Source organism: Lutzomyia longipalpis, chromosome 3 (assembly GCF_024334085.1).
Source record: "Lutzomyia longipalpis isolate SR_M1_2022 chromosome 3, ASM2433408v1".
Classification (NCBI taxonomy): domain Eukaryota; kingdom Metazoa; phylum Arthropoda; class Insecta; order Diptera; family Psychodidae; genus Lutzomyia; species Lutzomyia longipalpis.
Genome location: NC_074709.1, coordinates 21287744 through 21315723, shown reverse-complemented (window position 1 = coordinate 21315723; position 27980 = coordinate 21287744). Strand labels below are relative to the sequence as shown.

The 27980-nt window shown below is 33.4% G+C and overlaps 1 protein-coding gene across 15 annotated transcripts in view; it reads right to left on the bottom strand.

Moving 5' to 3' along the window:
- The window catches only part of LOC129792622 (poly(rC)-binding protein 3), a 104916-nt gene that overhangs the window by 37711 nt on the left and 39225 nt on the right, over window positions 1-27980 (bottom strand). For 7 of the 15 annotated variants that reach the window (XM_055831866.1, XM_055831867.1, XM_055831872.1 and 4 more), the window contains 2 exons: window positions 14868-14921; window positions 253-700 (listed from right to left, as the gene is read on the bottom strand). In XM_055831866.1, coding sequence (XP_055687841.1) covers window positions 253-330 — 78 coding nt within the window. In that variant the 5' untranslated portion in view covers window positions 331-700; window positions 14868-14921. Of the gene's footprint in view, window positions 1-252; window positions 701-6297; window positions 6605-14867; window positions 14922-27980 lie in introns of those variants that run through there. The other 8 variants (XM_055831865.1, XM_055831868.1, XM_055831871.1 and 5 more) reach the window with 4 other exon arrangements.

Here is a 27980-nt window from a genome sequence, read left to right as displayed (position 1 = left end):
TTGGCTCTCCCCAAGTTTATATTATTTCTCTTTAGTCGTCATAAAATTTTAAGAATAGACAAAGTTTCTATACGACGTGCTGCTGTGCGGATTTAATTGGCATGTGGGCACTTTTTTTTTATATTGAAGTGATTCGAGAATTGATTTTATATACATACATTGGACAGAGTGGGAGGAAAATATTTTAAGATGGTACAAGGAATAAATAAAATTTAAAAAAAAAGAAAAATTAAATAAATAAATCTTACTCACCTTTCCCTGCATTATAAGTCGAATTGTGAGAGTTACTGATGGATCTGCAGACTCCATTTTTTTATTAGCTTCATCCATTTTGTCTTCAATTCTTCGCCTCGTACCAAACACAACACGCGGTCGCTCACTTGAACAATTTCTTTAACGGATTCTATGTGAGAATATAGTTCTGCCAACACCAAGTGTGTGTGCAATTTGCCGATGGGAAACAAACTGTTTTATATCCACAATGTGCAATAATGCGTAATATTGCTTCTTTTTGTCGTCTCTCGGTGAATTTCAAATTGCTATGATGGCAATGTTGCACACTGAATTGCAAGAGATAATTGAAAAGCAGCGCGAAAATGTGTGTGAATTATTCGTCCAGATTCTTTTAAAACTCTTTTATGTCTTGATGAATCTGCACAGCTGTTTGGATAAGCTTGCCAGTCAGAGATTATTCGGAAAACTGCAATGAAAGATGAAGAAGGAGAATATATCAAAAAAACTACTCAATACACATTATGTATAATACATATAGTGATGTATGTATCACCACTTGTCGTATAAAACGTGTTTTTATGTTGAGTTTTGAGGAACGTATACATAAACGACAAATGGTAAGAAAGCTACGCTATATGTATGTATGTATGTAAATACATAATAAACCGTGAAATTAAGAAAAATCTACCCCACAGAGAATAAAATTCAATGGATTAGTGGCAATGCGATTGATAATACAGATGCAACATTCAAAAAATTCAACGCCATATCAAAACTTAAATTATTTTTAACTCTAATATAAAATTTCAATAAATAAAATTTATTTATTTTTATTTGTTTTAGTGCTCTCAGAGGTTATCTTTATGAGTGTAAAAGTGTTTTGTTAAACCTACTTTATCCGTACCTAACAGTTTAGGTTCTATTAGGTTTGGTTTAACTTTTTTAAGTTAGACCTAGGCTTCAGCTAGGCTAAAGTTCCTAAAGCCAAGGTTGGGATTTATTAAACCAGACCTAAGTTTTTTTTAAAGTTTTATTTTTAGTTTCTTAGACCTGGTATAACTTTTCCGAGATTAGACTTTTTAAGGTTTTAATGTTAGCTCAGACTGAATCAGAGAAATATGCATTTTTGAATGTTTTTTTTTATTTTTTGTACCGAAATTCGTAAAAATCTTAAGATTCGTAAAAGCATTAATCCCCCAACTGGACCTAATTCAAAATGAATATGAATACTACATTAACTTCCAGTTCAACCCCACAGTTCCTCTATCCATTAGTAGGCTCAGCAAATTTTCTTTCTTGTGTAACCCTTTATTTCGATAAAAATAAAATAGAACACGCATATATAAGGATCAGAAGTATTACTTCTTATATCTTTAGAACGTATATGTATATATTCAAACCTCTTATAGACGAATATTTCTCATATAATGCGTGTAATTCCCCAATTCCCAAACTTTTTTCATATACAATTTATCAATAATTCCATAGAGTACCATTTGCACTGTGTGGATGGTGTGTCGCACGCCAATCTACCCTTTTTTTCTCCTTCTTCCTCTGAGAAGAAGGAACACCATCTATCCACCCACTATGCTATGGGGGTGAGAATCCAACCCACCCTAGTACGGTTGGATATTCTTTAAATATTCACACACTTCCGCGTGCTGCATGAAAGATTGAGCGAAGAAAAAAGTGGAGTACGATGGAAGGAGGAGAGTAATTGAATCAGTAAGTGGTTGGAGACATCTTTTCCACTCCCTTGAATTCCATCAGCTGTACTTTATCTCCACCCCCTCCATTTCCCCTCCTTATAATCTGATGTTGAGTGGGAAAGAAGAAATAAATGTTCACGAATAGCAAAATCTGTCCGTTTGTCCCACTACTCAATTGTTATCCTTCTTTCCTATATTTTTCCTTTTTTTCTTTTTCTTATTTTATGTTTTTTTTTCCTTACTCGAGAAGTGATTAAGGAAATTCACTAAATCGTGCCTTTTCAACATGTTATCTTAACGCATTTGTCTTACAGTATTTAAGAAAAAAAATCAGGATTTTTATTATCAGTAGGGGAGGGCGGGGCTAATAAAGTCACTTAAGGGTTTGGAAAAAGCCTAAAATAATATATTTTCAAGCTAGATAGAACAAAATGATCTGAGAAAGAGTTGTAGGGCAGTTAATCTCCTAAAGAAATGAGTTATACATTTCGCTTTATTTGTTTGGGAAATATGATATTTTGAGCTTTTTCTAAACCCTTAAGTGACTTTTTTAACCCCGGTCTCCCCTACATTTTTTGGATATTCAAAAATATAAATTTAAAAAATCGAATCAGAAAAACAATTATTTAAAAAAAAAAGTTCAGTGTCAAATACAAAAAAAAAAAACAAAACAAGCAAAACAGAACAGATATTATGACTGACATTTTGAATTACAATTAAAATTCTAATGGTTATTTAATTGACAAAATAATCAATGGAGATTTAAATAAAAATAAGTAGGTATGACATTTGCAGTACCTAAACGTAAATACCTTTTTGAGTAATAAAATAATTAAAATAAATTTTAATTTGAAACAAATTTGAATAAAATAAAATTGCTTTTGATTCAGTATTTTGTATTAAAGTTTTAGCTAATGATAAATCCTATTAGTTCTTTTCTTCTCAATTTTCCCAGAGATAGTAAAAGTTCTTGTGGATGCAAATCAAATTTTCCAACTATTCTAATTCAACTTATAGGCACTTTTAGCACAATATATTGAGAAGGAGGAAACATGATATTAATACAGCAGAGATTCCATCTGAAATGGGGTGACTTCATTGAAAATTCCTCGTACAGAATCCATGAACTTCACTCAAATATTCAATATCACAAAAGAATCTAACAACATTTCTCAACTTTCTTTCAAATTCAAATAAAATTTTCTTGTCTTCCTGCCTCCTTCCCCCAACCCCAGCCTTTTGCTTCGAGCAGTTTCATTCCTCCTGCCAACTGGAATCAATTGAGATCAATGTATTCAGAGAATTTTTCCTAGTGGTTTGAGAAGAAGATAAATCAAATTTCTTCCTCAAGAGGAACTCTTTTTAGTTTTTTTTCCGTGTATTTCGTGTATTTGACGTACAGCTAGGCTCGCAGGATTATGGAGTATTAAAGAGGAATTCACGGAAGTTGTAAAGGTGAAGTTTTATGCAAAAAAAATTGACCAGGATTAGAACAGCCAAAAGAAACAAATTAACGAAAGAGAAGCATAGGAGTGTCTTTTTCGATTTTCCCACAAATTCGGCTGAATTATTAATTCTAATCGAAAATTCAGCATTGGGACCCATTTGCGCCAAACACGTTACAATGACCTCACAAAGCCACTTAACTTTATGAACTAATACACATGTTTCTTTTTTTTTGCACAAAGAAACTACGAGGCGAAGAAAGAGGTTCGATGAGTGAGAGAAAGAGGAAAAATTCTGTTCATATTTTCTCATTTTTTTCTTCTTTCTTAATGCTATACATATTCAACTTCTCTCCATTTCTTTATCTTGTTCTCCATACTTTCGCAACATTCATGTTCTCAATTTCGATGTCAGTGACTTCCTCTGCTGGTGTACCATAAAAACCAATTGAAGAAGCCCCAACATCGATGTTCCTCAACTTCTTTGCAGCACGTTGCAAATACCTCTCTCACTCTCTCGCGCGCGCAAAACTGAGAGATTCAACGATGATTCACGTTTTCTGCACTTCTGTGAACATTTTTTACTGTATTCCCGTTCTCACAAAATGCTACCGCAAATTCTCCTCAATCGCGTAAACTCTCTCTCACTCTCTGACCATCACTGTGTCCCCAAACAACTTACATAGATTTCAAAAAAAAAAGAAAAAAGAGGTGTTTCATCATAAGAAAATGATTACAGATAAATACAAAATAGAAGACTGTTGACAAACAAAGGGAGATGCAAGAGCTGAATCAAAAGTGAAGTCAGACAAATGTTGTTTTCTAGATCTTAGTTTCCCAAAAAAAAGTGTTTATAAAGTTTTAATTGTTTTTTTTTTGTATCTCTGCAGTAGAGATTAACGCGGATTAACGTGTTAATAAAAGCAAAGGAAATAAGAAACATTATCCCCAATGTTTGAAGATTGTTTTTGTTTCAACAGAACAAACGGTTAGGAGACGAAACATAGAGTGAATTGCCATAAAAGATGTTAGATTCTAACGTTGTCCAAAACGTGAAGCATAGAATTTTCCTGAATTTACGTTAAGTTTGGAAGACGTTTAAATAATAATAATTTATTTAGTTCCTTATACAGACTAGTGTATCGGACAGAAGACGTTTAAATCGAGAAATATTCGCTAAGAGCATCCACTAAATAAATATAAAGAAGACCGAATATTACAATGTTTCATGCGTCGTCGCGAAAGATTTAATACCTACATGTACAAAAATTAGTCAATTAAGTGGATTCTGTTAGCAATCTTTTGTTTTCTCTTTTTTTAATTCTTCAATTATAAAAATTGTATAAGATTCTTACAGTTTATCTCTTTCTTTAACCGTGTTTTTGAAGGAAAATTGCTTTTCCATGGGATAAAAAAAAACACAACAAAAATAAATTTCAAAAATTCAACTGTCAAAATCTTACAATTTTTTATTTGTAAGAAAATAAAAGAACAGATTTTAGACAGAATCGATCCTTATGTTTTACTTTAAGTTAATTTATCTGAGCCAATCGTCAATTTTATTTAAATATTGTACCGGATATACGCTACTCACGAATTGTTTCCGGGTGAGCAAAAAATGTGTATTTTTGCTATTTTTCAACCACTATAAATTTTGCAATTCGTTATTTTTTAATCAGTCGGGTTTAAAAAAAAAACGGTCAAGTAGCTATTTTAATATGTAAGTAAATTTTTAAGTATATCTCAGGATCTAGCTGACCGATTTGGACAAACTCGGATTCAAATGGTAGATAAACAAACCCTCTAACTTTTAAAATAAAATTTATCTCGATTGTGCGTGTAGTTCTTCACACGATTATAAAAAAATAAATAAAATGTGAAAAGTATCAAATTGTAATTAAATCATGTAAAAATCGTATATTTTGAGTATTTTGCATTACAAAATTTACATTTCAATACACAAAAAAAAAGATTAAACTTCTTGATTTCCCAGACAGTCGGTCGCTGCTGGAGGCCAAAGCACTTGAGTACTTCGCTTGTTCGCGTGCGTCGCCCCCCAAGAGTTGAACCGGCGAGGGGCTCGAGGGAGAAAGGGAGGAGCATTTGAGAGCAGCATTTTAGTGCCGAGTTCACATAACGGTGCTACTACTAGTTTGTCTATCGATTGACCAAACATGACCGTTTTGGGTACATATTCTACAAAATTTACCATAACTATACGGCTAGGGCATCAAACGGATTGTTTATAAACAAAAGGGGGATAGTTTCCCTTAAAAAAAATTAATAATCAATGAATTTAAAAAAAAATCTTTTATGTCGGTTTTTACAGGTACAATACATTTAAAGAAATCAAACGCATCAATACCACTAAAAAGTCTTTCATTCCTACAGTTTAACCTGACTGAAGAGATTTATTTGAAAATCTTCATTTACGCATGTTTAAAAATTCTTCATTAAGACCCTTAAGAACCAATAATAAGGGAAGAACAAAAATGAGCTAATTGATAAAAATTGTATATAAAATAATGATAATAATAGCAGTCGGTACTGCAGTGCATAGTCCCCTGCCTTATCCACGTGGCATCGATTTTTATGCGTATTTGTGTATGAAAAACAAGTCGATGTTTTTCTCTTTTTTCGCCCCTCTCGATTGCATTTATTGCACTCCACTGAGACTTTTCGCGACTGCAATGGCATACAAGGTGAATAATTTGGCGACGAGGCGATAAAAATAGACATTAGCGAGTCTTCGCCGCGCAACGAAGAGCAAAATAAGACTGCATGCAATTCCGGGGAGCCGCTTCCGAGCTCCTCAAAAATTCTCCCAAATTGGGGATTCTCAAAGGATCTACTACACAGAGCTCCAGAGGAGAGTCCTCCGGGAACTAGGAGGAAGGCAAAATACTCACAAATTGCGTCTCTCTGCGCGGTGAGGGTTCACATATCAATCTTACTTAGGCTGCCTTGGTCATTTCAGCCGCCGCACTCTTTGTCTCGCACTTTCTTATCTTATTAGCCCCGGAACGCTTTCTGCAGGGAAAATTCGTACTGTGGAGCGGTGTAGCGACAAGGGGGGAGACACACTATTTGTTTTTGGAGCACACAATTACAAAAAACTCACTGTATAAAATAAGAGAATTTCTGTTCTGGGAGAATAGAATAAAAGGTATGAGTGAGATGTATCGCGTTCAGAAAGTGACTGACATTTGCCCTGCAAACCAGTTTGGTCGCAGTGTTCAGATGCCCCATGGGACCACACCGCGTTCTCTCAGGAGCATTTCGCGCATTCATGGACAGCTGTGTGAGGTTCTTTTTGGGAACATCTTATGTTTCATATTTCAGTGCGATGTGAAAGAAACACGAAATGTTTTATGTTGCAAGCTATAACGAAGGGGCTACTCAAACAGGAAAACCAAGTACATACATTGGAAAATATTGTGGCAATTTAAAAAAATATAAAAATAAAATAAAATATATGAAAATATATGAGCGAATTTATTAAAAATAAAAAAATAAATAATATAATATAAAAAAATAAATAATGAATTTTTAAAATTATTTTTGTGGGAAGGAAAACGTACTGAATACTGAAGTAAAACAAAAAAATGAGTTTAATATTACTTACCTACTTTATTCGTCGTTTTTATCAATATGGTTAAATATATGTACTTAAAAATCGGTCAATATAATAATGCTGGTATGCTAACAAAGCTTACGCGCCTTGTGCTACCTTCAGTCTATCAATTTTAGGGCAAAATATAGAACGCATAATTAAATTAAATATGTGTAAAGCTGAGAAAATGTGAGAAAGTTATGCTCTAAGAAATGTTCAAGTTTTTTTTGAGCTATGTTTAAGGGCCCTATTAATCCTTGAAAGATTTTGCTGGCCAAAGTGGCCAATTCAATTTTTTCGATCGTCACGGAATTAAATTAAAAATCAACATCTTTTCGCTTATTAATCGAACCTATCTTTTACTCTGGATTTGATAGCAAATTGAAAATAGTGTTTTTGGAGTATGTATATTCATGGAAAACTAATCAAAAGATTTGTTTTAGATTTTAGACCTCCGAACGGTCACTATGGGAATTTCTGAAGTTTTAGGGAGTTGTTGGACTTTTTGAGATCCTTCAATTTAGCTCCCTTTAATCGAAATCGGTCAAGCTGTTTTCGAGTTAAGGCCAATTTTCGATAAAAAATTGTTGCGGTCATATTGGCTAAACGGCTTGACCGATTTTTCAAATTTGAGATATCGTTTAAAGGTAATTTTTGCCGGGAAATTATGCGTCTTCTTTAGTGATAATGAGGTAATACAAGTCATAAATTTTTCTTCGAATCAGGGTAAAACCCATATATGCCTGAATAACCTCCTTTGCAAAATGAACAAACTTAAAAAATGCAGGTTTTTCTTTTAATTACAAAATAGAGTTAGTTTTGTTGAAAATTAGCCTTTTAGATACGTCTAAAATGGTTAATCCCGAAAAGAGGAAAATGGGGAAAATGTGATAAAATTTGAAGAGCAAGAAGTTTCTTGGGCCAGCTTTCAAGGACCATAGTGCACAGAAGAGTGCAAAGCAAAGATGGGATGCTAAATTTTCCAAGCAATAACACATGATGCTCGCAATTTCTGCATCAAAAGTCCGTTACGACGATGCACCCATCTCACCTTCCCTCGGCAACTTAGCGAAGTTCCTTCTCATGCATGGAATTTAATGAAATTCTCAAAAGCTCACCCTTAAGGAGACAGCCCCTAACCTACGGTGATTTAATTAATAATTCTTGCAAAATAGAGTAAAAGTTGCATACTCCAACGCTAGCAAGGCATAGCGGCAGTAACACGGAAGAGGCATCTGTCGGCCTGTACGCTGTACAGGAGATTTTAATTGGATTAGGAAAGCCATAAAAGTGCGTCCCAAAACCATAAAAGGGTCGTCAAGTACCATGACAATAAAAATGCACATTTCTCTCGCAGAAAACTTTACAAAAGCAAAAAAAAAAAGAAGAAAAGAGAAGATCGCTCAAGGGGGGGTTGGGTGACGGGAAAAAAATCAATTTTCCTCAATAACGAGAATTTTTCTTACTCTCCTTTACCAAATAATTGAGTCATCGTCATTTCTTGTGAGTTAATCAAATCAGGGTGAAAGGAAATATTGACTCGAAACACTTTGCGTTAGATTTTTCTTCTCGGCTCAATTCCTCTTCAGACATTTTCTTCCACCCCACTTCCAGCCCCCCCCCCCCCCTTATGAACCCCAATGACATCACCCAAGATCTCAAGGAGCAAAATCATTCTGCACTCCACATTCTACGATTCCGAAAGGGACCAATTGGAGGATTCAATGCAAATAAGAACTATGTATATATGTACGTACAATACATATATGTATTATATACATAAATAATCTAAATGATTTTTCTTTCTGAAGAATAAGATTTAAAAGCATTCAAATATGAAAAAGAAAACAAGGAGAGAAAATATATTGCTCTTTTTGATCTATGCTTTTGGTATGGTTGTGCTTTTTAAGCTTTTTAATAAACTTGAATTTATTTTATGAAGTGGTGGTATTCTGAGTTACAGAAACTTTTCAAAAACAAGATAAATTCAAAAACAAGACCTAAACACTAATTGATTTACGAAGAGCCTTATATTCAGTGACTAAGAAATCCTTGAAATTGTTGAATTTCGGAAGAAATTCCTGCAATTTCAATGATTTTAATGATTAAAATCAAAAATTTACGTTATTTATGTTGTCATTTTCGTGATTTTATATTTGTGTCCTTACCTGAACTAGTTCTTATGGGATTTATAAAAATTCTAGTACAAAAACTTTTAGAAAAAAAAAGCTTAACGGATTCCTGAAATATTTCCAATTTCCAAGATTATATCTTGAAAATTTCTTGTAACCAATTTGTAGAATACCAAATCTTGGTTTATTCTTTATTTTGATCTTGATCTTTATCTCAGAATACCACCAAAGATTATGATCTTAAGGATAGAAAGAATTCTCTTGAAAATCTTATGGCGAATATTGTACATAACTATGTATATACATAATACGATGACCTACATATTTTGCTTAAGAAGTTGCTTGAACAGCGGTGATAAACCATTGACCATAATACCACATTTAATATTTTAATTTTCTTCTATAATTTATATACTATAGTTCACGGATAGGACGTTTTAATGTGAAAAAGAAATGTGAATATACTGTATTGAAAATAAACAACTGAGGAAAATGTGAAAAATTCAAAAGTTTCGTTTTTCTTTGGCGAACTTTTTCCTCTTCGGAGAACTTTTATTGGAAATATTTGATTTTATCCCTCCTATACACACAAACGAAGAGACTTTTCTGTAAACACATTCCCCTTCCCATGAATATCAGAGGTGAACTATAAGGAAATTGTAGGTTATATATTTTATTTATTTCTACAAAATGTCACCACCTTTTTAAGAAAATCCAAGGAAAAGTACAGAAAAACTGTCAATATGATTAGTTTTAAAATTCTTGTTAACTGTGAGTATCTTCAAAGTCTTCAAGCTTAAAACAAAGAATAAAATCCAAACTGATTTACTTTTTATTACCAGAGATAGTTTAAAACAAAAAGCTCCATAAACTTTTCTATGAAGTTAATCATAAAAAAGCTTTTTTCTTTAATTTTCTTTCTAGAATTTGCTTAAATTACAAAAATGCCAAAGTTTAATAAAAGCCAAAAGCTTTTTTATCAAATATTCTTGTGAAAATTGCGTGACGTCTGACTGTTCTTTAACATTGGTAGGCTGAAGCAGGGACTAAAGTTTATGTATAAGGGATGCGTTGGACAGAGCGTCTTTGATGTATACACCTCCCTTATCCCGGTTTTTTAAGCAAACACAGCAGAGAATGGAAGTTTTTTCATCCAAAAGTTCCTCTTTTGACAAAACGCCTCAAATGAAAAAGAGATAAAAAGGAAGATAGTAAGTTTGATTCCTATGTGACAATATTGCATGGGAATTATGGGGTTGTTTTTATTTATTCTCCTCCATCTCTTGCGACAAGTCGTGAAAGAAAAACTGATAAAGGGGTGTAATAGATCGGAAAAGCGGTGAAGTCTCTTGGGGGGTGGGTGGAAAAGAAAACATCTCCCGTGAAGGCGCGAATTGTGGGGAATTCTTGGTCTTTTGTATGTGATTTCCGGTGACGAAAACTCCGTAGTATTGTTGTTTTCCTTTCCCGTTCACCCCATCCTGACTTTCTATCTTTTCTTTTTTTTTCTCACTCTCCTCCCTGTACAGAAAAAGGCGTCTAACATAATATTTCTTCCGCAATTTCATCCCTATGGCGTATGAAGTATATCTTTTCCATGCCGGAACTCTCGGTGTGTGAGCGTGGTTGAGGACTTTTTGTCGTCAAATCCACAATACTCGAGAGGAATATTCATATGTTTGGTGAATTACAACAAAAGAAACTTTTCTTCCGCTTTGAGTGAAGCCGGAGAGAGAGAGAGTCCTTGTCAAAAATGTCATGTACGCCTTAAATAACAGCCATAAGATTGTCTGACGTTGTTGCTTGATAAAAACGCGCCAACGATTCGCGTCAACATACAAAAGGATGAAAAGGATCTGTCATCATCTCCTGGGACGTTGGACAAGGAACATTTGCTGGCGACAACTCCAGATATTGTTATAGATTTCAATATTTGAGCAGTCAATAATCACAATGAATGACAACTACTTTTATATATATGAAAGCTTTTTTATACATATAAAAGCTTTCCTTTTTGCAGTCAATTTTAATTACAATTGTTGCCTTTTCTTTGAATGCTTTACATTCAAGCTTTAAAGCCAAAGATTGAGACAGGAAATTCTTAATATATTTATTTCCTAAAGAGAATGTCTTCCTATTTAAGGGAAAAAATAATATTGGGTTAGATTCTTACAAAAATAAGTTTCTTTTATTTTCTTACTACATATTGTATAATTTTAGTTTTATAAAAAACAAAGGTTTTACAGTTCCTCAAAACCAGTTAGAAAAATATTTAAAAAACCATTGAAAAGGAATTTTCCTTTAAAAATACGATTAAAGCAAGAAACAAGATATCAAAATCTCATAAGATTCTTCATATAAAACAAAAATCTTTAAACTGATGAGTTTTAGGAAAAAATACAATATTTTTAACAGAATCGATCCCAATAATAATTACCTGCATAAAATAAGAGATTTCTTAGTTCTAGGCCTCAATTATGTCTATTTAAATAAAATAGAATGTCTGCCTTTTTGAATGAATTACCTCAATTGCTATATGGGGAAGTTAATCCTGGTACAAATGCGTCAAGAGTTCATGAATTTGAATGCCATTGCGAGGAACACATGGATATTGCGCCATGAATGGCAATTGAGGCAGTCGGTGTTAAAGCTAGGGAATGCATTTAATCATTTGCAACCGGCATATGTTTGATTAATTGCTCGATTGTACTTATCAGATCACTTAAATACACCATCAGGTACACCCGAGGCCGTCAATACAACCCCAACACGACAAACTCTCTCACACAGAGAGAAAGGATCTTTAACAGCAAATATGTTTACACCTGATTACCCCAATTTAATGAGTCACGTGTTCCACTTTACGTGTGCAAGGATGATGTGAAATTGAGAACTGAGATTCACCCACACTATGCGTAAGATTTCAAATCGAGACATTCACTTCTGGGATTAATATAAATGCAATAAATTTTCCACACACACACAATAGATATACGATATTCTGGCAATCTCGCCATGAATAACAATGAATATTGTCTTAAGCACGTAAACTAAGAGGTGAATTTATGCTGAAGGGAAATTCAAGGGTTTACCTTATTCACTTATAAATGAGAAATCTCACCTTACTACACCCCTCGAAATATCAGCTAATTGTTCCTAAATCCAGAGATTTTCCTCGGAAAAAGGATTTTTTGATTAAGGAAAGGAAATAAAATATTTATTTATTTAAGTGAGATATTTGTAAAAACAATTCCATGATTTTTTTACGTCGGGTTACACCCAAAAAAAAAGAACAAAATTGATGGAAGAGGCATCTTGTAAATCTTTCACACAGTCACATGAAGAGAAGTATATCACGGTGAAAGCCACATAAATTCTCAATTTGCGAATATTGTTTTATAGCATGAGAAAGCATCTCTCATGGGAAAAAGCATTGCTTTTATTATGAATTATTCAAAACGTGAATGGAGAACGAAATAAATAATCTAAATATTTAACAATAATTCTTATCTTCGTAATATCAGAAATTTTTAAAATTAAACTCGTTAAATAACAGAGTAGTGTTCTTAATTTACGCAATGAATAATTTTTAAAAATAAGTAACAAAATGTTTTTTTTTTCAATCAAAATACAGTCAAGCATAAAAAAAGAGAACACAACATATAGTGTTAAATGAAGCAATTTCCCTTGATTTTTGATACACAACAGTCAATTATTGTGATAATTGTCCACAATGTGTCACAATTTTCAGCAAAATCCTCTCGAATGATTCATTAATGCCCCATTTCTCTGCCACTTGCCCATAGCCCTTCGGGATCCTATCCACGCTCACAGTAATGCTGATGGCCCAAACATCAATTCATCGTCTCTTAGTTTGCTACACAAATACTTGGCGCTATTTGCCCCGTGTAAACATTTTCTGCTCTATTGAGCTAACATTTTGTTGTGATTTTCGCTGGACGATTGCAAATAGCATCCAGATGGGTGAGCCAATGACCAATTACACCCCTCACACCGGATCAATTGAAAATCACATCATCAGATGAAATTGCACCCAGGAGTCACGACGAATCAATTGATTTAAAGTAGTAACCCCCCTCAAACTATACAATTGGCAACACTTTTTGTCCCCCAATTGTACTCTCCAAGCTCCCTTTTTTTGTGTATTTCACCACGACCATTGGCTTTTGACCCTGCACACCACCACTATCCCCCCGTCGCACTGCCATGTGCGGAAAATCGACAGGGGATGAAGGAAAAGGCACCACGTACAGTCTCGACATGTGCCAGTTCATTGGAAAAAAAGCACCACATCCGGGGGTGATCGGAAAGTGGAGTGGCTTTCGGTAGCAACACTGAAAACGACATATTCCAAATGGTATTTCCGTACTCGATATTTGGTTTGAAAGTTCCAAAATCAATTCCCGCAATTTGTACTATATATCTATGAAAGTTTTATTTTTGTCCTTAACTGTTGCAAAAAAAGCACATTCAATTTTTTCATTCCATTTTTTTTTTTTAAATATTTGTCGTTGTAGTAAACGTTAGAGGATGGCGCAATTTTAAGGACCGCAAATCAATATTCTTAAATTTAGAACCATTTTTAAGTCCATTTAATGCCCTAATTATTGTCAGAAGTTTCTCGATTTAAAGTTTAGTACAAAATACACAGATTTTAGCCACTAACGGTCACTTTTGGACCTTCCAATGTTCTAGAGAGAATTGTAGGATTTCTTAGAGGCTTCCATTTAAGTAAGATTTGATCAAAGTCGGTCAAGCCGTTTTAGAGTTATGACCGATTTTCAATAATTTTTTTGACGGCCGTTTTGGCTAAACAAATTGACTTTTTACTAAATAAAAAAAAGATTGAAAGCCTCAATATTTCTGTGTTTCAAGAGGACAAAAAATGGTTAAATTACGGAAGGACCCTAATTCGTGTTCGCTCATACCAAGTTTGAGCCTGATCTGGTGAATTTCGGTTTTGGTCAATAAGCAAAAACTCTGCTTGAAAGAAACACAGCCAAAATTTCAAATGAAATTCACCTTTATACTACCTACATTCTAAAACCTTCTTCATCTGTGAAATTTCAGTTCTTTGAGAGATCATTTTTCCAAAGCATGTTTTTACACAAATTCTTATTAGCTTCTCCTTTCTGAGTTTATCCCCAGATAAGACTCTCCAGATTGCAAAAGATGATTCCCAAATACTTTAGCTTCAAATTCTTTACTTCAAACTTTGATCTGAGGTATAGCGAATAGTTTGTTGGAAATACATATCATCTGAACATAAAAGAGTAAATGTAGACAGAGTGAATTTTCATGGAAAGGGGTGGTAGGATGAAAATGAAAACGATAGTGAAATGGGACATTGAGTTATGGTTATTACATTTGGCTGCTTTCTTGCTTTTCTCCATTTCTCTGTGAGACTTTTCGGTCAGAAAAAAAATGTATGGAATGTGTGATTTAGTGTCTGGAAGGAATTGCTTCTGCTTTTGATGAGGCAGAGTGGCAATGCGATATGATTCAATTGACGGAAATCTATCCCAAATATATCAGAGTGTCTGAGCGGAAAAAAGGAAACCTAACGAGGATGCAACCCAGACGGGCAATTTCCTGGAAATCCCTCACATTGCCAATGTCCTAATTCGGCAAATACGAAAACTCTCAGTCCGTGTATTATGTATATTTGTACTATGTATAAATGTACTCTACATGTAGGTACATAAGTACTCACCAATATTCCTACAAGCAGTGGAGTGGCTCACCAAATTGACCCAATGGTCGTAATCTGCAATATACAACAAATAATTGATAATTAATGACAACCACATGTACTATATTATGGCAATTATGTATATGGGGGACGCAAACTAGAAATATTAGCAATTGATTGTATTTATATATAGGTCCCTCCTGTTGGGAGAGCATCATTAAAGAGTGCAGCCCACTCATTCTGAATTTAATTTTGCTGCCCGGAGGTTAGAGACTATAGAAGAGGAGACCCAGCATGTAAATTATGTATAACAATTTCATTAGAACATTAAATTACATAGGGAACAGCGGTGAGGATAGCAAAATGGAGGAAATATGGGCAATATTATGAGTATTTACCATTTGCTACAATACAGAAAACATATTGGAGGTAATAATGTTCACATATGAAAAGGAAAAGAAAGATGTTAGAGTAGAGAGTTCGGGGCAGGCTGTTCATAATCTACTTAAATTCAGTAGTTTTTGGAATAGCTCAATTAATTTTACAAAGTTTAACTTAAATTGAGATAAGAAAACACAATTTAACGTAGATTCTATGAGTGCATAAAGACATAAAAAATACCTTTTTTATAAAATTTGAATTGAAACAGTTTAAGGAAGAGTTAAAGTAGGTTCTTCTTAAACGAAATTTTAAGAATTTTGGTTCTATATACTTATTGCTGATATTTTATTATTTGATTATTTTATTATACATATCCGTTAAATTTTTTTTTGTAAATAAATTAACGCATTTAAGGGCCTAACGATTATGTGGGAGTAAGAGAATAACAATGATTGTCTTCCTTATTATTTCCTTGTGCGCACTTGTCGCACTCGTCTACCGGATCAACCCAATATGTATTTCATAAACCCAAAACCGAACACACCACAATATTTGATGCGCAGAACAACCAAAGCTCAGCAGTTGTGCCGGAAAAATTTGCTTATAAAGCTCGAGTTTTCCATGAGAGCATAACGAAGAGAATTGCGTGTAAAATTATTTTAGAGAGCACCCCGGCGATATTGCAAATCCAACGCAAAATGAGCAATTTTGCGCAGTGCTGCCCCTATATTCTCCATCATTATGTTCAAATCTACTAGAAAAAACCTTACAATTTGCATAATTACTTCTTCGGCTTCTTCATGGTGGCAAAAAAAAACACTCAAAGTAGATCAGTGGATAATCCAAAAGAAATCTATCTTCATAATGAATGCAGAAATTCTTTGAGAAGAAAATAGGGATGAAAATTGAAAACTTTGAATTGTATGAAAAAAATAAAACTCAAAGAATATCTAAGAGCAAGACTAAACGTCAGTGATGGAATACAAGCAGAAAGGCTTTGTATCGAAAAGGAAAAATATTGCAAAACTTTGTCGTTCTGAGTGATTCTTCCTTTGGGATGTAAAGAAACTTTTTGCCTTCTTTACCCCCATTTCATTAACTATTTTGTTAGACACCAAAAAGGGGACTTTCCATTGCACCCCCACCCCCTTCTGCCACCTTGGACATACCTGTTATCATTGCCAAGGACCCTTGATCTGCCAAGAAAGGTGAAACATAACCGACAGGACTTTAATTACCTCTTAAAATTCATTGTTATACTCTCTCATTTTCAGCAAGAAAACACGTTTCTGGGTCAATTTCTGATAGAAGAAATGGAAAGGGCACACCAAGGGGAGAGTTTTTTCTATATACATTCTTCCATTGCTGCGTGTTATAGATAGATGATACATATAATATTGCTCTCTCCTTGCAATTTGACATAGAACGTGCTCACAGAGAGTGTCGCATAAGTGTCGAGAAGTACGAAGTTTCATAAATCTTAGGGTCATGGAAATATGTTGCTTTCATGTGACTTTGTACAAAAGAAAACATATTTAACATATTTATTCTCATCCTTTTGATATAAGGAAATAAAAGGATTTAAGATGAGCTAAAAATCTTTGGTCTAGCTTAGATAACTCAAGTCTGTTTTAATAAACAACTTTAGGACAACTTTGGCCTAACTTGACAATCTTAAGTCGGACCTATTAAAGAATTTCTCCCCTAGTTGTTGAGACTTTTAAAATATTTTAACTGTCTTGGTGAATTGATAAAGAATTCTCTTGCTCTCTCTCTTATTTCATGAAAAAGTAAGTAATCTCTATTTAATCGTTGTAAAACGTTTTCTTTCTTTCTTTCTTGACATATCCAATGTATATATAGCGTGAAGTAGGTTTGGCATAATTTAGTCTCTCTTGAGAGTAGTTGAAAAATCCATGAAAATTATTATCTGTCTGAGCTATGGTGTGTATATTCTCCTCTTCGATTTAGCAAAGTGATTTCTATTTTGAGGGTGGCAAATCTCGAGACACGTCACACCCGCCTTTTATCTGTTCATTCTTCATCCCCCATATTGTGGGGTTGGGGGTGGCGGTACTGAGTACTCCCACCCCCCAAAAATGGCTAACGAAATCGTTTCATCTCAATCCCCACAGTCCACACATTTCTTTCCCATAGGGAGGTGGTGGGAAATAAATTGCTGAGAAAACAAATGTATTTTCTGATCGATATAATATATTGAATTGGAATGTAATCGCCTTAAATTTATCACGTCCTGATCGAACAAAGACACTCATATAAATATTCAGTTTGTTGGCTATAGGGCACCCACAACCTCGAGGATGGTGTATAAATAAAGTTCGCCCTGACTTAGAGAGTTTGGCAGCGGGGACAGGGGAGGGGGTGGAGGTTTCACATCGCCCTCAGAATTTCGCACTCTTATGCGCCTTTTATCCCGAATAAAAAGGGAGAAGGTTCTCAATTGTCGCTGACTTTGAATTAAATTGCTCCCTTTATGAAATTACACCCGAAGAACACACACATTCTTGCCAAGAAGAAGCAACACAAAGAGGCCATAAATTGATTCGCCATCATAAAAGCGATAAATTGAATAATTCGTTTTATGTTGTTGAAGTACGTACATGCTACGTACATATGATTCAAGTAAAAAAAATCAAATTTAATTCTATTACATTGATTTTTTTTTAAAGTAATTTTAATGTAATTTTTTGTAGGTTAAAAATTAATTTAGAAATTTTATAGACAGAATTCTGTGTGTATTAGTCAGAATAATTAGTTTTTAATGCTTTGCATTTTTGACTTAAAGTAAAAGTTTTTATAAGATAAAGTTTATATATAGAAAAAAAAGATAAAATATGAAGGAAAATTCTTTGGCTATGCGCAGAAAAAGTCTCCTTCCCCTAAGATATTTCCTTCACTTCTTATGTAGCAACTAAATACTTTATTCATCCGCATATAAGTGGGGAGATGGGATAATAAGTATGACATCATCTTTTAGACCAGAATTGTGTAGCACACGATGTAATGTTTATTTAAAACCATCTGACACTTCCTTGTGGAAGGAAATTGGGTTTGGTTGATGCCTAACTTAGTGAAATAACGAGAGAACTTTTGCAAGAAGTGCGACAAGTGATATTCACATGAGGAACTTTCACTCACAATCCATCGCATACCGCGGAAAATACAAAATCCATATTACACCAAAATCTCAGGCAGAAAATCTTCTCTGAGGGGTTGTATGCAAATTTTAAGATGTACACAGGTTGATGTATTTACCTTTTGTACGGTGACATCGCCTAAAGTTAAGGGAAATTCGTTAACGTTTATAGCGTATGGCAAGTTTGGGAAATGGTATTTAAATTTGTGCTTTATTGCTATTTCATGTTTGCATTATGCGCAGAAAGATGTTTTAACTTTGTTGTCTGAAGAGAAAATTGAAAAATCTCACATTTATGCTAGAACATGAGGCTTTGTAAGTTTCCGAAATTGATGGAATTTTAAAGGAAATATAAAAAAAAATCTAATTTAGAAATTAAAGGGATATAATTTTCATTTTATATGGTTTAAGGATATAAAAATTACTTTACCGTAATGCGGGGTGATTTAGTATTTAGTGTTTACATCAAGAGTTAATTATAGTAAAAATTTAACTATAATTTTACGTGTTTTACGTCGACTTTACTTCCGGGTCCTTCGTCAGTGGAAAATGAAAATGCTCACCAAGAAAATCTTACGTTTTTCCGGAGCTTTCGGCTTCTCTTAGAGTCCTTTTTATTGGCTACATAGAGAGATCATTTATTAATAAAGTTCTCTAAAAAACCAAACATTTTCCACCCACTCTATCATTGGAGAATTATTTCCCAGAAGTGTTTTGTTTTATTTTGAGAAATCTTTATTAATAAATTGCCTCTCTCTGTAGCTACTAAAAAAAGCTCCAAGCGGAGACGAAATCTCAGGGAAAACGTGACTTTTTCTGTGTAAGAATTTTTATTTTCCACCGATGAAAATTAATAAATCATTATCCTTCGATGCATCATAGTTATCAAGTGTTCAATTAGGTGATGAAGAGAGTAAAGCTTTGAAAATGTTCTAACGATTATGACCAATTATCTCATTCTCCTATATAATAGCATGAGGGCCACTATGTCTATTTTAATAATTTAAAGCTAAGTCTAAGTGGTGTAGGTATCCTTTCCAAGGGATACATGAGGCATAATGCTGTTTTACGAAAAGAAAAAATGCTTCGAATAAATTTATAAGTAACATTAAATTCTTTTAGCAACGTCAACCGAGGGGATCTTGTGGAAATTTTAAGCTCATTCATACATATTTGATGGGAAAGAAGTTGCTTTTGTGTTCTCATACGTACATTTATTTCGTTGGGTGTAAAAGTGAGTAAAATGCACACAATTTCATGCACTTTGAAATACCCTGGGAAAATAAATCGCGCAGCAAAATTCAAAGTGACTCAAAGTACCGCAAGAGTATTAACTATGAGTAGATACATAAAAGGGGGGGGGCGATAGTATGGGGATTGCATACCCTCCCTTTTATAAAAAAAAAACCTCATGGTAAAAAGTTTCTGGCAAGATCCTCCGGTAGTGCATTCCCTTGCATTTGGGCGTACGAGACGAAGCGCAGCCATGCGGGAAGCTACTGCGGCTCTTGTGGCAAAATGAAGACACGTTTTTATGTATAGTAATTTTGCAATGTTGCTCACATTAATTTTACGGCTCCCAACCAATTTGCATATGGCACACTCCTATTCATCCAACCCCTTTCTTTCACGACAACCCACCAAAAGAGTTCCTATGGCGGAGACTTAGTCCTACACAAATTCTTATATAATAATAAAACACATTTCTCAGTTGTAGATTTGGCACTGTTAGTAAGGAAAACTATCATTTCTACGATAACTACATACATAACGTTTTTCGCGTTCATACGTATATGAGAAACAGAGTTATTTGGGTGCCCCGCAGGGGTGAAAGGAATGAAAGTTTTCCAAATAAAAGAATTTAAGAAAAAAAGAATTAAAAGAAAAAGAAGCTATTCTCGTTCTTAGTACTTATTGAGGTAGAGAGGATTAGAAATAATAAAAAAATGAAAATTTAATGAGAATCCTCATGAAAATTCTGATGAAAATTGAAAACAAAGAAGGGTATAAACTTGGCCGTTATATTAGTTTTTAAATTCCATTTTTTTTAATGATAAGAGTTACCAATAAATTTTTTCATTCATTATTTTTGGATAGTTATTGATTTTAGAAAATCTTCTAAAAATCGCCTTAAATTTTGCATGTAATGTTCATTAATTAATGTTTATTCAAAGAACGATCAAGATAACAAATTTTCTTTTATTCATTGCTCCTTTTTTCTCTACCGTATATGATATTCCATTCCCGGAAAAGATCCTTGAGAGATGGTCGTAAAATGACGAAAAAAATTGATTGAAAGGCATCAATATTGGAGTGAATGAGAATCGCAATATAATCCTATTTCTCATGAACATTCGGCATTTAATGATTAAATCTCCGATAATAATTTCCTCATTTTTAATGGCCCTTCAAGTAAAATGGTCGTTATGGCTCTTTCCACTGGCTTCCTACACGCTGAAATTTGATGTGACGTGAGAAATTGAAAGCTGATTTTGGCAGGTCTTATCTCATCGATATGGTCATCATTTTTATGATAGCCATGGGAGGATAAAAAGAAATAATTTTGAGTAACCCAACGATTCATATTTTGTGATATATTCGAGTGATTCGAGTGTACCAGCAGCATCCACGAGGAATTTGTCATAATGACTATCAGGAAGTTGGCATGGAATAAGGGGAAGATTCTCCTCAAATAACTATTACCACTAAATAAACATAATCAAATGACGCTGCAGAATTGCCATTTCTTCCTAGCCTATAAAGCCGCCACAATGTTGGATCGTGTCTGTGACTACATAATTCACCATTGGTAATCAACTCACACGTCCCTCTCTATAATTCACGAGGCAGTGCCAGTTGGGGCCATGTACAATGTTGAAACAACTTCACCCCACACTAGGCGGTCATACCAATAAACGGGCATCTTCTCAAGTGGATAAGTTAACCTCATGCATTTTTTATAACATCCCCAACGCCAACGGGGTTGTACGTACAATATGTCAGCACAAGACCGGAAATACTATCCTGTGATGTTGGTCGATGTGTCACGACATCCCTTGAAACTACTGAATTATATCCCCCAGAGCTTTGATAAGTTAGGAAACTTTATCTCTTTGTGGGTTGATTAGTGACAAAAATATAAGTAGGGCACTTTCTAAGAAGATGGAGAAGAAGGACTATGAAGATTATGATGTGAAAGATTTCATCGAAGACGTTTTTATGCATTTTTTCTTATTAACATTTTGTGTTCTATGGTGATTTTGGGAAATAGAAATATGCGAAAGCGGGTGAGCGGTAAGAATTTTTAAAAGAAAAACAAAATTTAATCTCAAGGAATCAAAACAGAAATTTCATTTAAGAGTATAGAGGTATCTTGAGAGGAAATCGCCTACTTATACTGTACAGAGTGGCCGAGAATTTTGGTCATGATTTTAACGGCTAATAACTTTTAATCAGATTGAGAAAGGTATGTATTTAAAAATTTCTATCGCCAAAAAATCCTTAAACCAAAAAGCTTTATTTTTTTCTTAATTCGAATTGATTATCAAACCTTAAAAGTATTAAATTTAAGCTTCAAAAATACTATTTTTAAGCCTAAAAGTACTAAATTGAGGGAAAAAAAAAGAGAACTAAATACTACATTCAAACCTAAAACGTACTAATTTTAATCCCTAAAAGTATTAAATTCAAGCCTAAGAACGATTAAATTCAACCCTAAAAGTTCTAATTTGAAGCTGAAAAATATTTATTTGATTTTTAATCTTGAAAACGTTCAAATTGAGAAGCAGAAACAAAAAAAAATTCAAGCCAGTAAAAGGTTATTGGTATGTAGCACGGGGTGTTTATCGGAATGAATATATTCTGATCTTTGGAAATATTCCAATTATTTTCCAATATTTATTCGGATTATTTCCCCAAAAACAATCAAAATATTCGGCAGATAACCACCCAAACTGTTCTAAGTTTTTCCAACACCTCACCATCAAAACACTTTGTGTTATCATAAAGGAAATGAGAAAAAAGTTCACACGTCATCTCTGCAGTGAGATATTACTCTATGCTATGCTATATAGAATCATTGCATACATTCCCTAGTGGATGGGAATGTATTCTTGACAATTGAATATTGACAGTTTGTTAGAAATTTAAAGCGAGCATATAGATTGAAACTTCAATGCGTCGGTTGTATTATTATTAAATTGAGGATTCTCTTGTAATGCCAACAATGCTCCTGTGACAACCTCTGTCCTCCCTGCCTGCCACCCCCTCCCCCCCCCACCCACAATCTATGTGCACTGTGTTGAGAAAAGCAACATTTTCCTTAGAAATCACTCATTCCACATGACTTGGCAAAGCCATTTACGGAGAATGACAAGAACATATAACATTGGCACGAGACTAATAACCTGAGGAGAGGTATTTAATACTAGCGCCATGAATGGTTTGAAGGGAAGGGATGGGGGAGATCAAGAGGTAGCACAACACATTGTCGTACATATATTGATTGCATTTGGTGTACAAACGGAGAAATTAACATCTTCACATTCATCATCCCTACGTCGCTGCTCAATTTGATTGGGGTAATTTTGTGTCAGAGGGAGGTGGATGATCGTGCTGAATTATTTAACTTTGAAGAACAGACGGGGATTTTTGATAAGTAACAAGAGGATGGGGTAAGATGGAATGAAAAACACCGTCCTAAATGACACATTATAAAAATTGTATGACGAAAAAGTTTCACAAACAATGGCAATCACGAAAGCTTCTCCATCACTCTCATCTTATACGTTATCCATCCACCAGCCATGATGAAGGACACCAAATTCACGAACTTGTTTCTGTTGGTTTATCAATTTGAAATGTCTGATTTTTTATGAATCATAGTTTTATACAAATTTAAAAAAAAAACGTTGATTCTGTGAATTTAAAAAAAATCAATCCTAATTTAAATATCAAAAGTTTTTCCAGGGAGGGTTTTTGAGGGTTTAAAGTTTAGATTATCTAAACCCTGTTATTTAAACCTTTTTAAAATTTAGAAAGTGCAGGATTTTCTTTAGACGACAAAAGAAAATTTTCTTATGTAATAAAAAGTTATTAAACGTTAGGAAAAATGACAAACGTTAGAAAAGAAACTTCAAGTAAAGAAAAAAGTCAAAAGTTTGAAGAGAAACATCTGACGTGAAAAAACGTCAAATGTTAGAAAAAAATCGTCAAACGTTCTAAAGGCTGTATCAAGTTTTTGAAACGTCAAACGTTAGAAAAAAAATTTCGAAGATTTGTCGTTTTTTTTTTAAATTGAAAAAAAAAACTCTCAGAGCACATCCTTGAAGGGATTTTGAATTTCCCAAAAATGGTCTGTTTCATTTCGACAACTTTGGTTCACATTTGAAAAACAACTCTTGGCACATCTCGAAAATTCTCACGAAAAATTGAGCTGAAGAGGAAAAAAAGGAAGAGAAAAAAAATATCCGTAATCTCAATTTATGAGCGAAAAATTGTTTTTCTTTACACGCTAAAGTGAATTTCACCTTTTTTCTCCGCATTTTTGAGGCTATGGAAGAATTCTATATTCTACGGAAGAATTATCACGTTTGAGGGTGTACAAAAACTCCATATATACCTACAAATATTTTCGCACAATATAATGAAATATCTACACAGAGGATGAGTGAGAGAGAGGGAGGGAAAAAAAGTTGCAAGCTTTCGGGAGGTGATAAATATTTTTATGTAATGTAGAAAATTTTCGCATCACCCCTGCCAGTAAAGCGTGAAAGTGAGTGTAGATTGGTATGGCAGAAGGAGAAAATACTTATGAGAATTGCTTCATTTTTCGAGGACAAGGATAAATGAGATAATTTATTTTATAGTGTACGCGGTGTGTCTTGATGACTTGAAAATAATAAAAGAAACTCTGACTGGATATTCCTTTGGAAATTTTAATATACAACATTTGCGTCTTTTTTTTGCTGACTTTTGCAAGAAAAGAAGAGGTCCCTCTCGGAAGCTCTCCTTGATGAATTATCAAGCAAGAAGCAAAATTGTAAATCCATTACTTTTGGCCTTTCCGCAAATGTGCCCTCTGGGAGATTAAGATGAGTGAATGAGATTACTTTTTCATGGGAAAATTTTTGCAACCCATCGAATGAAATAATTCTTTTGGAGATAAATTTTTAATTTCTTGTCTTACTCTTTGAGAAGCTTTGAGATTTTTGGGAGAAATTATGGATGAATTTTTATCGTTGTGGATTCTAACTTTTGTTCGGTTTCGACTGTAAGAACGATAGGAATGAATTCTTATTTCCCTACTAAATACACGTGAGAATAGAAATAGGTATTCTGTTATCTATGATTTTTTAAATATTCAATCAATAAAATATTAACGAGGAATTCAAATTGATAAATGTTCTGTATTTTTGAGAGTAAATATGAATCAATAAATTCTATCTGAGACGCAATTGAGAACAATTTCCCAATTTCACCTCCATACACAAAAGAAAAGTCTCTCATATAATAATGTGCGTCATATTTCGTCCCATCTGCGAAACTCATGTAATTAGAGGAAAATGTGTAATTAAATTTACATTATTTATCTGATAAATTATTCAACAAAATAAGATTGACTTGAGTTTCACTAAAATTATCTATTGATCTTGGGTGTAATTTAATTATATTGGTAATTTAATGCATCCCTCCTTCATTTTGGTGTAGCCTCAGCTTGGATTTTGTGACGAAGGATAAACATGTCCGGATGATGATGGCCAATTGAGAGATTATGGTAGACAAATTGTCCATCATGTGGGTGGGTATATATACTACCTAAAAGGGATTTCAACATGAGATGTTTATCCCTTGCAATTGAGACAATATTGCACACAATTGTCCTCTCAGTTTACCAATCTAGATGACCCGGTAAGTGAAATAAACAGCCATTTAATTGCCCCCAGGGGTATCTTTTCACATGGAAAATCTACATTTCCACCGTAAAAAAATAAATTTGCTGACAGACACGCTTGCTTATGTATATATTCCTCATAAAAACTCCCAACATTGTGCAGAGTCAGTCCTTTTATCTCAATATTTACATGGTAGTACAATTATCTATGAGAAAATTTTCCAACAATGTCGACGAGCTTTTGCAGAATTTTCGCATTTTTCTCTGTACAATGTTCTTCTATGAATAAAAAATTCATCTTTGTGCTTGGGAAAAGTCCTGTAGCCATAGAAAAAATTTGAATAAAATAGCATATAGAAATGCTATATATAGTGATCTCCCTTTGCGCCTAGGAAAAATATTTAGAAATACAGGTATATGTATGGTACATACATATGTATGTAGTCATTTTTAATATACAAAGAAAGGAAAAGGAAAAGAGTTTTAGTTTAACAAGTTTGTTTTCGAAAGCAGGTGAGTTACACAATAAAGAAGAATTGAATTGCATTTTATGTTTCCTTATGAAACTAAGAAATTTAACTATATACTGTACATATATAACGTTCAATATTTAAAAGCGTTTTGTTTAGTTTGTAATAACAAAGTAGTAAAATTTCAAAAATTTTAATTTTAAAAGCGTCTGTTCATCTGCTAAATATCACTAATATTCACTAAATAACCTAATAAAAATCCATAAGAGAATTTAGAAATTTTTCTGGTTCATTTTAGTACTTTTTTAGGAGGCTTTTTTTAGAAAACGCGGGGCTACTTTAGAAAAGTTTTTTTCAGGAATTATTTTGAAAAATTAGTGATAGATAAACAGGTGCGTCCTTTTACAAAATTCAAGTTGTTATCTTAGCTTTCATTATTTTACCTACTAGAAAATTACGAACTTAAAAAAAAATTAATTCCCATGAACAATCTTATGGAATACCTTCACAGAAAGTGCAATAAAATACATTGCAGAAAGGGAAACTCTATTATGAAGTTCTTGAAGCAGGTGGTAGATGCTTAAGATGAAATTCCACAACCGTTTAGTATCTAAATTTATTCGTCAAATAATACAATATTGTCTTCACCAGTAGCACTGAAATTGTCGCCATTTTATTTCATGAAAATTTATACAACCCATACGCATTCTTCCAAAATTTAATCTCATTTAATGTTATGGCCCCATCGTTGTATGACTTTAAATTACATAATATGCAATGATGTACAATGTACTGAATGTACTTTTATGTTACGATTTTACTTGAAAATAATATCTCCTGGAAACATTGCATTTTAAGGGTTAAAATATCTCTTTAAAACTCATTTTAATTAAAAAAAAATTTCTACATTCAAAATGAATTTTTAGTCAAAAGCAAATATGTAAGAATAAATGAATTCTAAGAAACGAATATCAAGAATATTCTTTGAAGAAAAATTCAAAGCTTATTGATTCTTTTCAAATTGATTGAGAAAAGCATTCCATATCAAGTTCTTGGAAAGAATTCAAAAGGGTTATAAAACCTTTTTAATATTTTTAACTTCATCTTCACATAATACCTACATTTAAATCTGAATATCAAAAAGAAGTTGTAAAACCCCAAAAAGAAATTAGGGTGAAAATGAGAGTAATTTTGTATCCATTCTTTCACAATAGATACAGAAACACTTGTTGGAGGATTTGCAACCATAACGACTTTTGCGCTGAACGTGCCCAAAGTACTGAATGTGTTTACCAGAAGCGGTGATTATCTTCCACTTTAGCGTATGTGGGAAGGAGTATAAGATTGTTTGTCATAAGGATTCGCGTGTGTTTTTCTGAAAAACCATCATGAATTTCCGCATCTTATGTAATGTATATGTATAAGGAACGATCACAAAAGGGATGATATATTACATAAAAGAACCCTTGTCACAATATTTTTCGAATCAACAATTTCCTTTCTTGTACAATATCAAAAAAAAAGAATGAAGGTTTACTTTCTATCACACTCTACTACCATGTATCAGTAATCTAGCATATGAGATACATACATGTATAATTACATAAAGACCTATAAAATATGTTTCTTAACCTCAACATTCAACAACTTCAAATTAATTTCCAATATTTACAATAAACTCTTTAGGTGTCGCTGAATATATTAATTTCCAAGATTTTCGCCGAAAATCCCATATTTTATGCTACCTAACAAAAATTATTTATTCGTGTTTTCCTGTCCTTAAACTCATTCAAAATGATTTACCAGAATTTTCCGAATTTCCCCTCGCTTTAACAATTTTTTTCTCATTTGCAAATTGCGCCAATCCAGCGATGTGTCTATATATGTATATTATGTATGTATGTTTTATACATATAAATTCATTTAATACCTGGAAAGCGATTGAGTGCGTGCATTACTTTGAAATCAATGCTAAATCTAACGTTCCTAATGATTCCCTAATTGTGTTGCGGACCCGTCAGCGTATCCCCGTGAATATTATAATGTAATTTCAAACATTGGATCCTCATTAGATGTTTTTCAACGCATTGTGGGATTTCCCTGAAATGTTATCTCAATTCCACCCGCACCCACCATAAATATATTCGTCTAATTGAAACTCCATCATGGAAAGTTTTGGAGTTCTTTTCTAATGCAAAATATATTATCTACTGCAAAATTGAATTGGTTGCGAT